At 46.4% G+C, this 11,623-nt stretch overlaps 1 protein-coding gene across 6 annotated transcripts in view; it reads left to right on the top strand.

Annotated features, from left to right (window-relative positions):
* Positions 1-641: 641 nt before the first annotated feature.
* Positions 642-11,623, top strand: part of CSMD3 (CUB and Sushi multiple domains 3) — a 612,506-nt gene continuing 601,524 nt past the window's right edge. For all 6 annotated transcript variants that reach the window (XM_048286482.1, XM_048286481.1, XM_048286480.1 and 3 more), the window contains exon 1: positions 642-1,547. In XM_048286482.1, coding sequence (XP_048142439.1) covers positions 1,370-1,547 — 178 coding nt within the window. In that variant the 5' untranslated portion in view covers positions 642-1,369. The remainder of the gene's footprint in view (positions 1,548-11,623) is intronic.

Here is an 11,623-nt window from a genome sequence, read left to right as displayed (position 1 = left end):
CACGCACGCACCGGCGGGCCCGACACACGCGCGCACCCATACGCACAGAAATGCACCCCTACCACCCCCGCACACCTGGGTAACACCTCCGCACCCACCCACGTGCCCACCTCCGCACGCCTCCGCACCGCAGGCGGTGCCTGCCCGCCCCCTCCACAGGCTTCCCGCAGCGGAGGAGACCGCCGCCCCGCGTAGCTTGCGCGGTGGTTGGGCGGGCAGAGGAGGGCAGCCCCAAGCGCGGGTGCCGAGCCCCGCAAGCCGGGGCGGTGCCGGTCCCCCCGCCCCCCGCAGCCGGGCTCCTCCCGCCCCCCGCAGCCGGGCTCCCCCCGTCCCCCCCAGCCGGGCTTCCCCCGCCCCCCGCCGCCGGGCTCCCCGCGCCGGGCTCCCCCCCGTCCCGCAGCCGGGCTCCCCCCGTCCCCCCCAGCCGGGCTCCCCCCGCGCAGCGCCCCCGCCCCCGCGCAGCGGCGCGGCCCCGGAGGCGCGGCGGCGCGGCCGGTAGGTGGCGCCAGCGCTCTTCCTGGCGGAGCCGCGGCCGCGCCGCCCCCGCTCCTGCCCGGCCCGGCCCGGCCCGGCCCGGCCCGCTGGGAGCCGCCGCCCGCCCGCCCGCGGCACCGCCGGGCCCGGCCCCCGCCCGCCGCGGCAAGGAGCCCCCTCAGCTGCGCGCACGGGGAGCAGGGCTGTCCCCGCAGCTCCCCCGCGGCGCCCGGCCTGTAATTAATGTCCCCGTGCAGAGCGATCAGCCTGCGCATCCTTGGGGGCCGCACACGCTGCCGCGCGGTCTGTGCCCGAAGGCGCGGGCGAGCCGGTGTGTGCGAGCCGGTGTGGCCATGGCAGCCCCGAGCACCGCACGTGCGTGGTTAATAACGAGGCTGTGACTGCTACCGCGAGCAGCGGCGGGATGGGCGAGCCCCGCCGCGCCGGCCGCCCCAGGCTCCTCCGGGCGGCGGGGGGACCCCGCCACTCCGTTATTTCCCGAGCCGTTCTCCCAGGCAGAACTGATCCTCCTGAGGGAATAAGGGGGTGGGGGGAGAGTCTCAATTGCAAATACTGTTTGGAGTTTATTGGAGAGAGAGTCTGAGCGTTGAGGTGCTCTCCCGTGGCTCCCGGTGGATGCTGTGAGGAGCCAGGATTGTGGTGGGTTTCGGCTGTGCAGGGAGTTGGGGTAGCGGGGGGGGTGGGGGGAGGAAAAGACACGATCGAGAGTAGCTGAGACTTTGTGCCCCCGTTGGAGAGATGGTTGAGTCCTCGTCAAGGTTGCTGTGGTATCCCAGAAACACCATTCACTCCGAGCTGTGACCGCGCACCATCAACAGCAACAACTCCGCTGCGCCTGGCCGAGGAACAGGAATTAGGAGCTCTCAAGAATAATATGAAAGGGATCTGCAGAGGGGAAATCCGTGCAAAGGAATCGAAATTAGCAGACTTTTGGGAAAGGGGATGTACTAAATGTGGCCGGCTGGACTTCATCCTGGTGAAGAAAATGGAGATTAAAAGTGGATTTACATTTTGGAACCTCGTCTTTTTATTGATGGTTTCGTGTGTGAAAGGTAGGGTAGTATTTGAGTGGTATATTTTTAGGGGTCCATTTGCTTTCGGTCAGGGCGTTGCAAGCTCTCGCCTTATACTAAGGTGTATTTCAAAATATATTCATCTCTTATTTTATATTTTTGCCCTGGGTACTTTGCAATGGAAATATATAAATGACTGCTAAAGCGGGGAGGAAAGAAGGAGTTGATTCAGAGCTCTCTTCGGAGATAGGAAATGTATTTGCTTGCCAGGGCTGGCGTTCAATGCAGTGAGTGAGCTGGGGCTCAATAAATATTCTTGCAGTATCCTCAAACGGAGACGTGAGTTGGTTGATATAGCCTCTAACTAGTGTATGTTCAAACAAATCCCACTGCTTCACTTTTTTAAGGTGACGATGATGGTAGTGCGGGGTGTGTGGAGGGATTACCTACAGTTCTGGTTTATCGGTCGAGCAGTGGGCTTTTTGCGGGAATGCCTGTATCGATGCACTTATTAGTTTAACCCGTTGCGTGGAGAAAGTTACGGCGAAGCCCAGCGTATGCGTAGCCGTCTCACAGCCCGAAATGCGCTTCACGCTCAGCTGTCTGTATGCATGCAGGGCTCCCAGGCTGTCGGAAAGGTGCATTGGTAATTCAGCCTTGAAGGCATGGTCTGTCGCTGGGTGCAAAGACTGACACCTTTTCTCTTCCCTCCCTTGGTCCCTTTTCTCTGATGTATGTGAGGGGATTTGGGTGGTCGGTTTTGTCTCTATTTTTTTTTAATTTTTTCGGGGCAGGGGCTATTTTTCTTTCTTCTTGCTTCTGTGTTCATGAAAGGAGAGCAAAAAGGAAATGTCTAGTTAGCAGCATAAATATCGCCACCAAGTCTGTGCTTGCAGACAGTTAAGGGAAATGCTACACATAGAGAAAAGAAGAAATATGTGGCTTGAATAATGTGCACCTGCAGAATTACCCAGGCATCGCTAAACAGTGAAGTGCCGATCCCATCACGCGTGCCTTCAGTAAAAGGATCTATTCTGCAACTCCCCACAGTCGGCTGCCTACCCGAAATAATCTCCCCTTGTTTGTGGCCAGTGATTAATATCCGATTAATCACACTTTTATCCCCCTCCTCATCCTCATCCCTCCTCCCCGCCACACTCATACACTCCCAGAATATTTAGTAGACATTATCGATCCTCTCCGAGTTTTTAGACTTGGTTATCGCCTACAGAGGTTGCCTGCACGGGTGGGAAGGAGGTGTCTTGTGGGGGTGGCATTCAAAGGCGTGCCTTCCTGAGCTGGCTCTGGCTTGGATGAAACAGTTTATTGTAGAGCTTTGCAGCTGCTTTTCCCCCCATTTGCATCGCGTAGAAAAGGCAATTCGCATTTCACGGGGAGGGTGTGGAGGGCTTTTACTTCATCCCGCGTTATCCTGACGCGGGGTATCCAAGGGGAAAGGGGTTGCCTGCGACGTTTATGCACATTTTAATTACATACAGCTTCTCTCTGTTTGCATCTATTGGAGGGAGCCGCTCCCGGCGCTCTGCCCCGGTCTGGAGACGGTTTGCAATCGGCACCGACCCGGGTCTTTTGGGGCATTTCTTTCCCACGGTTCAGCCTTCTGCCATTAGCGCTTTTACGGTGCGGGGTGCCAGCCCCGGGCTGGATGCCGGCCAGGCGCGCCCTGCGCTGCGCGGGGCCCCGCGGGCGCGGTGCGGGGGCGAGCGGGGGCTCCGGCGCGGCTCCGAGGCAGCTGCGTTGTGAGCGCGAGTCGCGGGGCGGCAGCATCCGACCGAGGGACGCGCTGGCGCGGCCGCGCAGCGGAGCGGCTTCCCCGGCACCTGTTGACAGCCGCCGCTTGCCCTCGGGGGTGGGGTAAGGAAAGAACGCTGGGCACTAAGGGCAAAAGCTGGGATGAAACATCAGAAACAGCCCAAGAAACAGAGAAAAAATGGGCTTTGCGAAACTGGACGTTTCTCCTCCTTCCCATTGTCAGGGCCTAAGCTTCCCCGGTGCCGATCCTGGCACCTTCCATAGACTTCCTTTGGACTAGGGCGGTTCTTCCAGAAGCTGCCGACCCAGGAGGTGAGATTTTACATTCTGGATGCGGGTTCCTTTAGGCAGCCAAGCTTCACAGAGCTGGCTTACACTCACTGCAGCACTGCATCTATTCTGGGCGTTTATATTTAGTTCTCTCTCCACTCCCGTGAATGAAAGCATTTTACTTCGATTTACATTCCCATTGTGTCAACACAGCTCCTGCCCGCAGAAAGCAGAGGCAAACGATGAATGAGTACCTGCCCACGTAAAACATTCCAGATGCTGGGACCAAGATGACTCTCCAGATCCTACATTTGCTCTACCATTGCCTGGCAAGGCGTTTTTACCACACCCCATCTCTGCAAGCTCTAGCCTATATCCTCCCTTGATTAAGCACTTCTACTGAACAGTCCAGCACCACATCATAACACCCAAACTGTTGCTGTCATTTCTGTCATCCAGACCACTTCCACAGCTTTGCTTGATATCTGCCTCTCAGGCTCTACCTATTTTTGTCATTGTCCTGTTATCATTTCCCCGGTCTTGTTCCACAGCTCTCCCAACATTACAGGTGCCAAACTATCCCAGGATGCTTAAGAAACCATGTTCATATCTGAATAATTAAACATTCCTTGCATGTATTAATATAGGCCAAAAAAAATCCTTTGCATTTATCTATAAATTCATGCTTCTTTGGAACCTTCAGCAATACTTGAAAGGGGTTAGAAAAGGGAGAAGAAAGCAGGAGAAGATGGAAGAAAGGAAATTGTCAGAACTGCTGAGGAAGGGGTGATAGGAAGAACTAAGTAAAGAGGAATTGTTCATTTTTCAATGAAAATATTGCTTACACAACATCCCATTATGCCATGGAACAATCTCCAACAAAATCTTCCTTCAATAGGCATGGAGTAAAAAAGCAAAGAAATGGCACCACTGAAAACTGTGAGAAACCATGAAAGACATTAAAACAAGCAAAAACATCCATGATCCAGCCTTTAGAAAAGGCCAAGCAGAGTGATTCCTGGTCAGCTACAGGGGGTGATGAATCCTATGCTCTTCCCTTTAGATGAACGAGACGCTCAGGAAAGCTCCCTCCCCTTCTCCCCCACCCCACACCATGGGAGGAATGAGAAGCAGCATTGAGGCACAGGAGATACAAACCAAGTTTGGAGGAGTAGGGAGTGGAAAACTCCACTGGCCAACTCCCTTACAGAAAGGGCAGAAGAAGGCATAAGAGAGGGGAAAAAATTAGGCAGCATCAGTGAGCTTTGCCTCCGCAAAAAAAACCCCCAAAACAACAAAACAAAAACAAAAACAAAAAACAAAAAACAAAAAAAAAAAAAAAAAACACCAAAAAAAAAACACCAAAACCAAAAAAGCCAAACCAAACCAAACAAAAAAAAATCCCCAAACCAAACCAAAACCCAAACAAACAAAAAAAATTGCGATCTGTTAGTGGAGGCAAATCAGAGGAAATCAAGCAAAATGACCAGATTCCACAAGACTCCTCCATCTCTTCTCTTTGGCTGTCGCTCCCAAGAGACAGAGCACCAAGGTCGACTTTTGTCTGCCTGACTAAAATGAAGCTTTGCCGCTGCTGTTGTTCCTCTGTTCCCCTCTTGCAGTTGTGACAAGCGGAACAAGGGCAGCTTTCAAAATGAAAGGGAGATGAAGCACTGAGATTTTAAACGGCTCATTGACAGAAGAAGTGATGAGAAAGTGAAAAGCATTCCCATTTCCAGTGATGTGTACCTGGCATGAGGGAGTATTTAGCAGGGACAAAGCATGCCCTGCTTCTTTTAGCCACCTCTGCAATCTCCCTTCTCCCCCATTCCAACCTCAATCCCGCTCCTTTAATGCTCTGTCAGCCCCTCCCCACCGCTTCCTTCCCAGTCACTTGATTTATGGTGTTGCCGAAGATGGGTATGGGATTACTGGCGGATGGCTTTCCTCAGTGGGGCACGGGTGAGCGCAGCGAGGTGCTGGCTCTGTCCCCGAAGCGGCAATGGTGGGGAGAGTAACAGCAGGTTCAGGTTTCCTCATTTCCAGATGGTCGATGCCGGTGCTGCCTGTGTGCGTGTGTGTTTGTGTGTTGGGTAAATTCGTGTGTTTGTGTGTATGTACTCATGCAGGGGGGCAGGGACACACTGACTGGAGCAGGGACAGCGTCGTCCTTCTTCCAACTCCTCCGGACACGCTCACCTCCTCTAGGGTACCTCTGCCACAAGCCCCCGCAGGTGACACAGGGCTCGCTGTGCTCAGCGGGCTGGGCACCGCGACTCACCGTTTTTTCAGGCTAAGCAGTTCTTCAGGGTTTCAGGCAAAGTTACCCTCTCTCACCCGCGCCTTTCTCAGGGCTAAAAGGAGGCACCGCTGTGCCCCCGCTTAGCGCTCCGTTCCTCCGCCTCCTCTCCTGCAGGGCAGCAGCGAAGAAGCACACGACCCCTCCCAGCAGCACCAGCAGGGACCGTTTCTCCCTTCCCTGCCGGTGCCACTCGGGACTCGCAAAGAGCACAGGAGAGCCCCACCTTCGCTTTCCGCTTTTAATTGTGAGAGGCAGCCGTCTCAAGGCGGAGCTGGCTCGGAGCGGCGACTGCCCGCCGGCTGCCTCCATTCGCGCCGGGCGGCGGCATCGCACCGGCCCCGCAGCCGTCTGAGGTGACCGCGCCTCCGGGCAGTCCTTCTGACACAGTCTTCTATCCTTTGGCTTTGCTTACTTTATCTCGGTGAATCCTGCACGTCTCTGGTTGACAAGTCTAAGGCAGCACTAGGGTGGTCGGTTGATTGGTTTGATTGGCTGCTACGCAGAAATAGCCCCTCACTCCCTAAGCACAACCAGCCCTTTCCTCTACGAGAGACTAGGCACTCCAGGCAGCCATACAGGATGGGGAGGGACAGGGTGTAGCTTCAACTCCATTATCAACATCTCAATTTGCAAGCACCAGGCCATGAAACCTAAAGAATTTGTGGATGTGTTTTAGAATCCCTCATTTTCCAAGACTTCTGTGCAGACACATAGCAGAAACTTGTAATCTACCTGCGGTTGTTTCCTTGTTTGTTTGTATGGAGGGGGTGTTTTTGAGCAATAAGTCTAGCAGGATCAATTGCCCATCTAGCTTAGTGCCCTTTATCTCACACTGTGACAATTAGCAGTGGTCTAGTGAAGGATTGGAGAAAACAGCAAGTGGAGTGATTAGCACATCCTGGATTTCAGCAGCCAGCAGTTTTGGGTCTCCTAAGATACAGGCTGCTGTTGAACCATCACATTTGAAAAGGCATGGACTGGCCTCTGTTCCACTCATTTGTCTGTTCTCTCTCATTCTGCTGGCCCTTTTCCCTTGCCTTGCCTTGCCTTCCTTCACTGTTCCATACCATGGCATTCATATGTATCCTCCATTCTTTACGCTCTTCATCTGGCTGAAAGCACTGGTTTTTATGAACACTTGTAATAAAATTGTTGTTGATGTGCTATGAAAGTCAACCCACAAAACTTGAGATTTTAAACCACTGAATGCACATGTGTCTAGTAACAAGAAAGAAAAGCACATTCTTGATCAGATAAATTGTAAAAGTTTTGAAATATCCTGTGGGGATGGCTCAATTTTCCTGATTGTAACAGCTTTTCAGAGAAAATGTTACGAAGAATAAGATAGCCTTGTGTCCTTCCTTTTTAAACCAATTAGTGTCTTAGACACTGTCTGATTTTCAGAGGTATTGAATATTTATAATTTCAGGTGGCTCTAGTAGGAGTCTGGGCAACATCTTAGCATCTCTGAAGCAAGGCTGAGTGAGTCCATCATTATGATACTGAGACAGAGAGAGTATAAGTAAAAGGAAAGCATCTATAAAATAAATTTTAAAAATATATAAAATGTTAATTTCTACAGAATCTGATAAATCAGAGTGGTAGGGATAACAAAGGCTTTTTGATCTGCTGTAAAATTAGTTTGGTTTTTTTTTTTCCTTTTCCACTAATAGGAAACTTCAAATCTAATTCCATGGGGTTGTGACAGCTTCAACTTCTTGCTGATGCATATTATTCAGCTTGTATTTCTGACCATAATGGTTAAGGTTGAAAGGATAGAACAAAGTCTTTGTGGAAAATTAGCTTACCAGTTTCTACAAAGCAATTTCCAGGAAAGAGCAGTCAGAGAACAGACAACTTGGTCTAAGTTTTGTTTTTTCTTTAGATCCTGATAATTTTAAGACAGTTCTTACTCTGTGAGATATTTGAAGAAGCAATATTTACATCACAAACCAGAGAGGCATCTGATAAAAGTAATTATTGCAAGGCTATAAACCTTACCTCATAATACATAGTATATGTAATTTCCATGCTAGGGTTTATTGCAGAACTCTTACAAGTTTTAGACATGTGCCTTTCAAACAACTTTACAGAAGAATGTTTCCTTGTCAATGAAATGGTACAATTTCTCTAAAAAAAAAAAAAAAAAAAAAAAAAAGAGACAATATTTGCCTTTATCTAAAATTCGAGGGGCAATATTTGGCAATTATCTTGGACCTAAATAGAACAGGGTGTGATACGTAATGTACCACTTTTCACTCTCCTTTTTATAAAAAAAAAAACCTAGTTGTATTAGAAAATGTTGAAGATCTCCTTCCCAGTATCCAGCTTTTCTTCTGGGAAGTAGAATGGTGAAGGATATTGGATTATAAGGAAGATTATTTAAAATACACATATACACACTGACACACCATTTACCTTTGTACTTGTTTACATTCAGTTGTTTACCTTTCCTGGGCAGATTGACATTCATTGTTGCATTGCTTTGTTCTCACAGAACGTGTAAGATTTACTACGGCTTCATAATTTCAGCATTACAGATGCTGAGTACTGCTGTAAATGTCAAAGAAGGAAATGGTGGGAATTCATCATGTCCTTCCCAGGGTCTGAAATCTTAGTTGGATAAGTTTATAGATATAGGAACAGTGTTACTCATAACGAGTGAGCCCTGGGGTACTGGAAAATGGCAAACAAGGGATTCCAGCAGGGCTGATCGTCTCATAGAGCTGTGTTGTCGAACAACAAGATGGGATGCAGCCAGCATTGATAGAGAGATGGACTGCCCATTTTCCCTTGGATTCTAAAAAATGCATCATAGTGTCATGTGTCATATTTGCATTGTATCATAGAAATAGTGAAAATAACTGTAAGTAACTTAACCACAGAAGCATTCCTGGGGTGATGAATTCTCACCCTACAAGGCCTGTAAATAACACAGACTGTCTTTGTAATAGAACTGAAAGAGTCCGGCGGCTATAGGCAGAAATGACTGATAATATATAATATGCATGTGTAGAAATTATATCCACATATTTGGTTTTGTATGAAGAAATTCAACAGACTGCATTGCTAGCTTACAAAGGAACAGGTAACAACTTGAAACTTATGTACTTCCTAAGTTATCTATTATCTCTTAATTTATTGTGTATTCCCAATCTGAGAAGGAAGTTCTACTATAATGCATAATTGATTTCACTAACAAAAGAAGAGTGATAGTAGTGATAGCTAGGAGTACATGTTAGGAGGAAAGCTTGATGAGAAGAAAAAACACTAGTTACTAAAATCAGTAATTAAAAACTGATCCTAGCATATTACAAATTGACTGACATATTTATTCCTACTGATTTAGTGATTTTTTTACCAAATATAGTTTCTATAAACTGTTTTTAGTATATTGAAAACCTCTAATCACCTTTAAGTATAGAAAAAAATGAACATTTCTGTGCTATTTTCTGGTTTATTTTAATACTAGTATTATCATTTGAAGAGGCTGACCTATCAGAAGTGTCTGTATTCACTGGCAGTTAAAATGAACCCTCTGCCGTCATTATCTCCTCATAGAGCTGGTTTCAAACCCAGCAAGCAGATACCTGCAAGTGTAGTTTGGAGTTCTTAGTGAAAATGAGCCACATAAATGCAAAGTATAGATATTCTCATTGAACATAGCACTGAGATGGAACTACTTGAATTACAAAACCTTTCCTCCACTATTTGATCTGACCCAGAACGAAAACTTCACAGTCTACTATAGTTAGCTTTCTTGATTGCTGTGCAGTTTTATTTGGGAACTGAAGCTTAGTCTAATTAAAAGTATTCTTTTAAAAGCCTACAATAACAGTTGCATTTTTGCTTCTGTGTATCAGCTTTGATCCAAAGGTAAATAGAAGTTATAAAACAGGATATAAAAAGAGCCTCTAAACTGCCTTTTGTTTGAGCCCACTGAAGGCAAAAGGAGAGTCCAGAATAAAATCTGTGAGTAGATTTGCCTGTTTCTTTTCATGCTGAATTTTGAATTACAATTTTCTGTACGTATATTTCATTTGACTGATAAATATTAATTATAATAAAAGCCATGTATTTCACAGTATATGCTAGATATTTTCATTAGAAGTGGTCTTTGGAAAACTCTTATTGCATTATAAACCTAAAGATTACAAAAGTAAATTGTTTATGATTAAGGGAAAATAAATTATATATTTGGATATGGTCAGAAAATGCTCTTTCATTTCATTGATGGTCACATCAGCAGTTCTCAGGATGAGTCCACTGGATTCAGTGTAATGACAGTATGCTAATACAATGTCAGGTGTAGTCCTTAAACCCCAGAATAGTCCTGTTTTTGTCAGGACATATGCTGAATTACAGCAACTTTTTTAGCCTGGTTTCAAAATTTCATATTAATTTTTTGTTTTCCAGTAAAATATTTTGGAATTTGCACAATGCTGCTAATGGCTGCAGAGGAACTAGGAGGACTTAAGAAAATAGATTGCAGTTTAGAATGATTCAAATTTAATCATAAATGCAAGTTGGTTTTACTTGTATCAGATTATCATATATTCCAGTATGTAGCTACATTTGAAAATGCTGACTTAGCTAGTAAAACCAAAGCACAAAAAGCGGGAAGTTTCCATCTTAGTTTTATTGCATTTATTTTCTAACACCTTCGTTTTTGCCAACTATCTTTAAACTAAGATGCCTTAGTTTAAAGACATCTAATATTCTGAGTCAAAATCACAAGAACTAAAATATAGTGGAAAACAAAGGTCCAAATCCTGACTTTTGGAAAGCCTACCTGGTTAGACAAAGACTGGGGGAAGAAAAGAATAGGTCTTTGGCCTCCTCACATAATCATGTCCATTGGCTTTGTGGTAATAGATGCTTTTTCTTGCATGTCAAGATCCATGCTGGAACAAAGACGCACCAGCACATCTGGTAGCAGGCAACTGTAACTGTGTCCTCTGTCAAGAAGAACTATGCCTGGTTCATGACTATGCTCATCTTCTGTGATTTCCCTTGAATATGTCTGTGCTGACACTTCAGTTATACCACTCCTACTGACTTGAGTAATGCTTGTTGCATAGAATGGCAGAACTGGTTGGGTCGGCAAAGACGTCAAAGACCATCAAGTCCAACTGTTAACCCAGAATTGCTGGGTGATGAGTGCCATGCATGACATGGCAGTTTTAATGACCACAAGAGAAGAAATAAGTATTCTTAATAATTCATAATAAAAGAGCAATCTTTGCATCAATATAGTGCTCACAAAAGTTCTCACCTGATTAGAGAATTTGTATCGGTATAATATATTGAAGTATATTGGCATTTGCATTGTCAGCAGTGGAAAGCTGCACCAGTCAACCCTATAAGACACAGTCTTTTTGAAAACATACTGAAAAATTTATGATTCAAAAGCGAAAATTTATCTGCTATAGAAACAGAATCAATGTTTAATATAGAACACATTCAATGTCATTGCTGACTCTTGCATACCTACCTCCATAACTTTCCTAAGGATATGCTTCAAAATTCCTAAATCTTTCTAGTACTACAATTGCAGGCCATTGAAATTTGTATGAGTTTCTACACTATTTTCAGCTGCTTTTAAATTAAGATACCCATAAAAACCCCCACCAATCTCCTAAGCTCTATCTATATTTTTACTACACTCAAATCTAACTCATCAACTAGCTCCTGTAATTTTTCCGAATTTATTCAGCCTCCTCTGTATTTCTGGGCTCCCTTCCCAAATTCTCTTCCCACTCCACAAGTA

This window comes from Corvus hawaiiensis, chromosome 26 (genome assembly GCF_020740725.1).
Source record: "Corvus hawaiiensis isolate bCorHaw1 chromosome 26, bCorHaw1.pri.cur, whole genome shotgun sequence".
Taxonomy (NCBI): Eukaryota; Metazoa; Chordata; class Aves; order Passeriformes; family Corvidae; genus Corvus; species Corvus hawaiiensis.
This window is presented reverse-complemented; position numbering and strand designations above follow the sequence as displayed.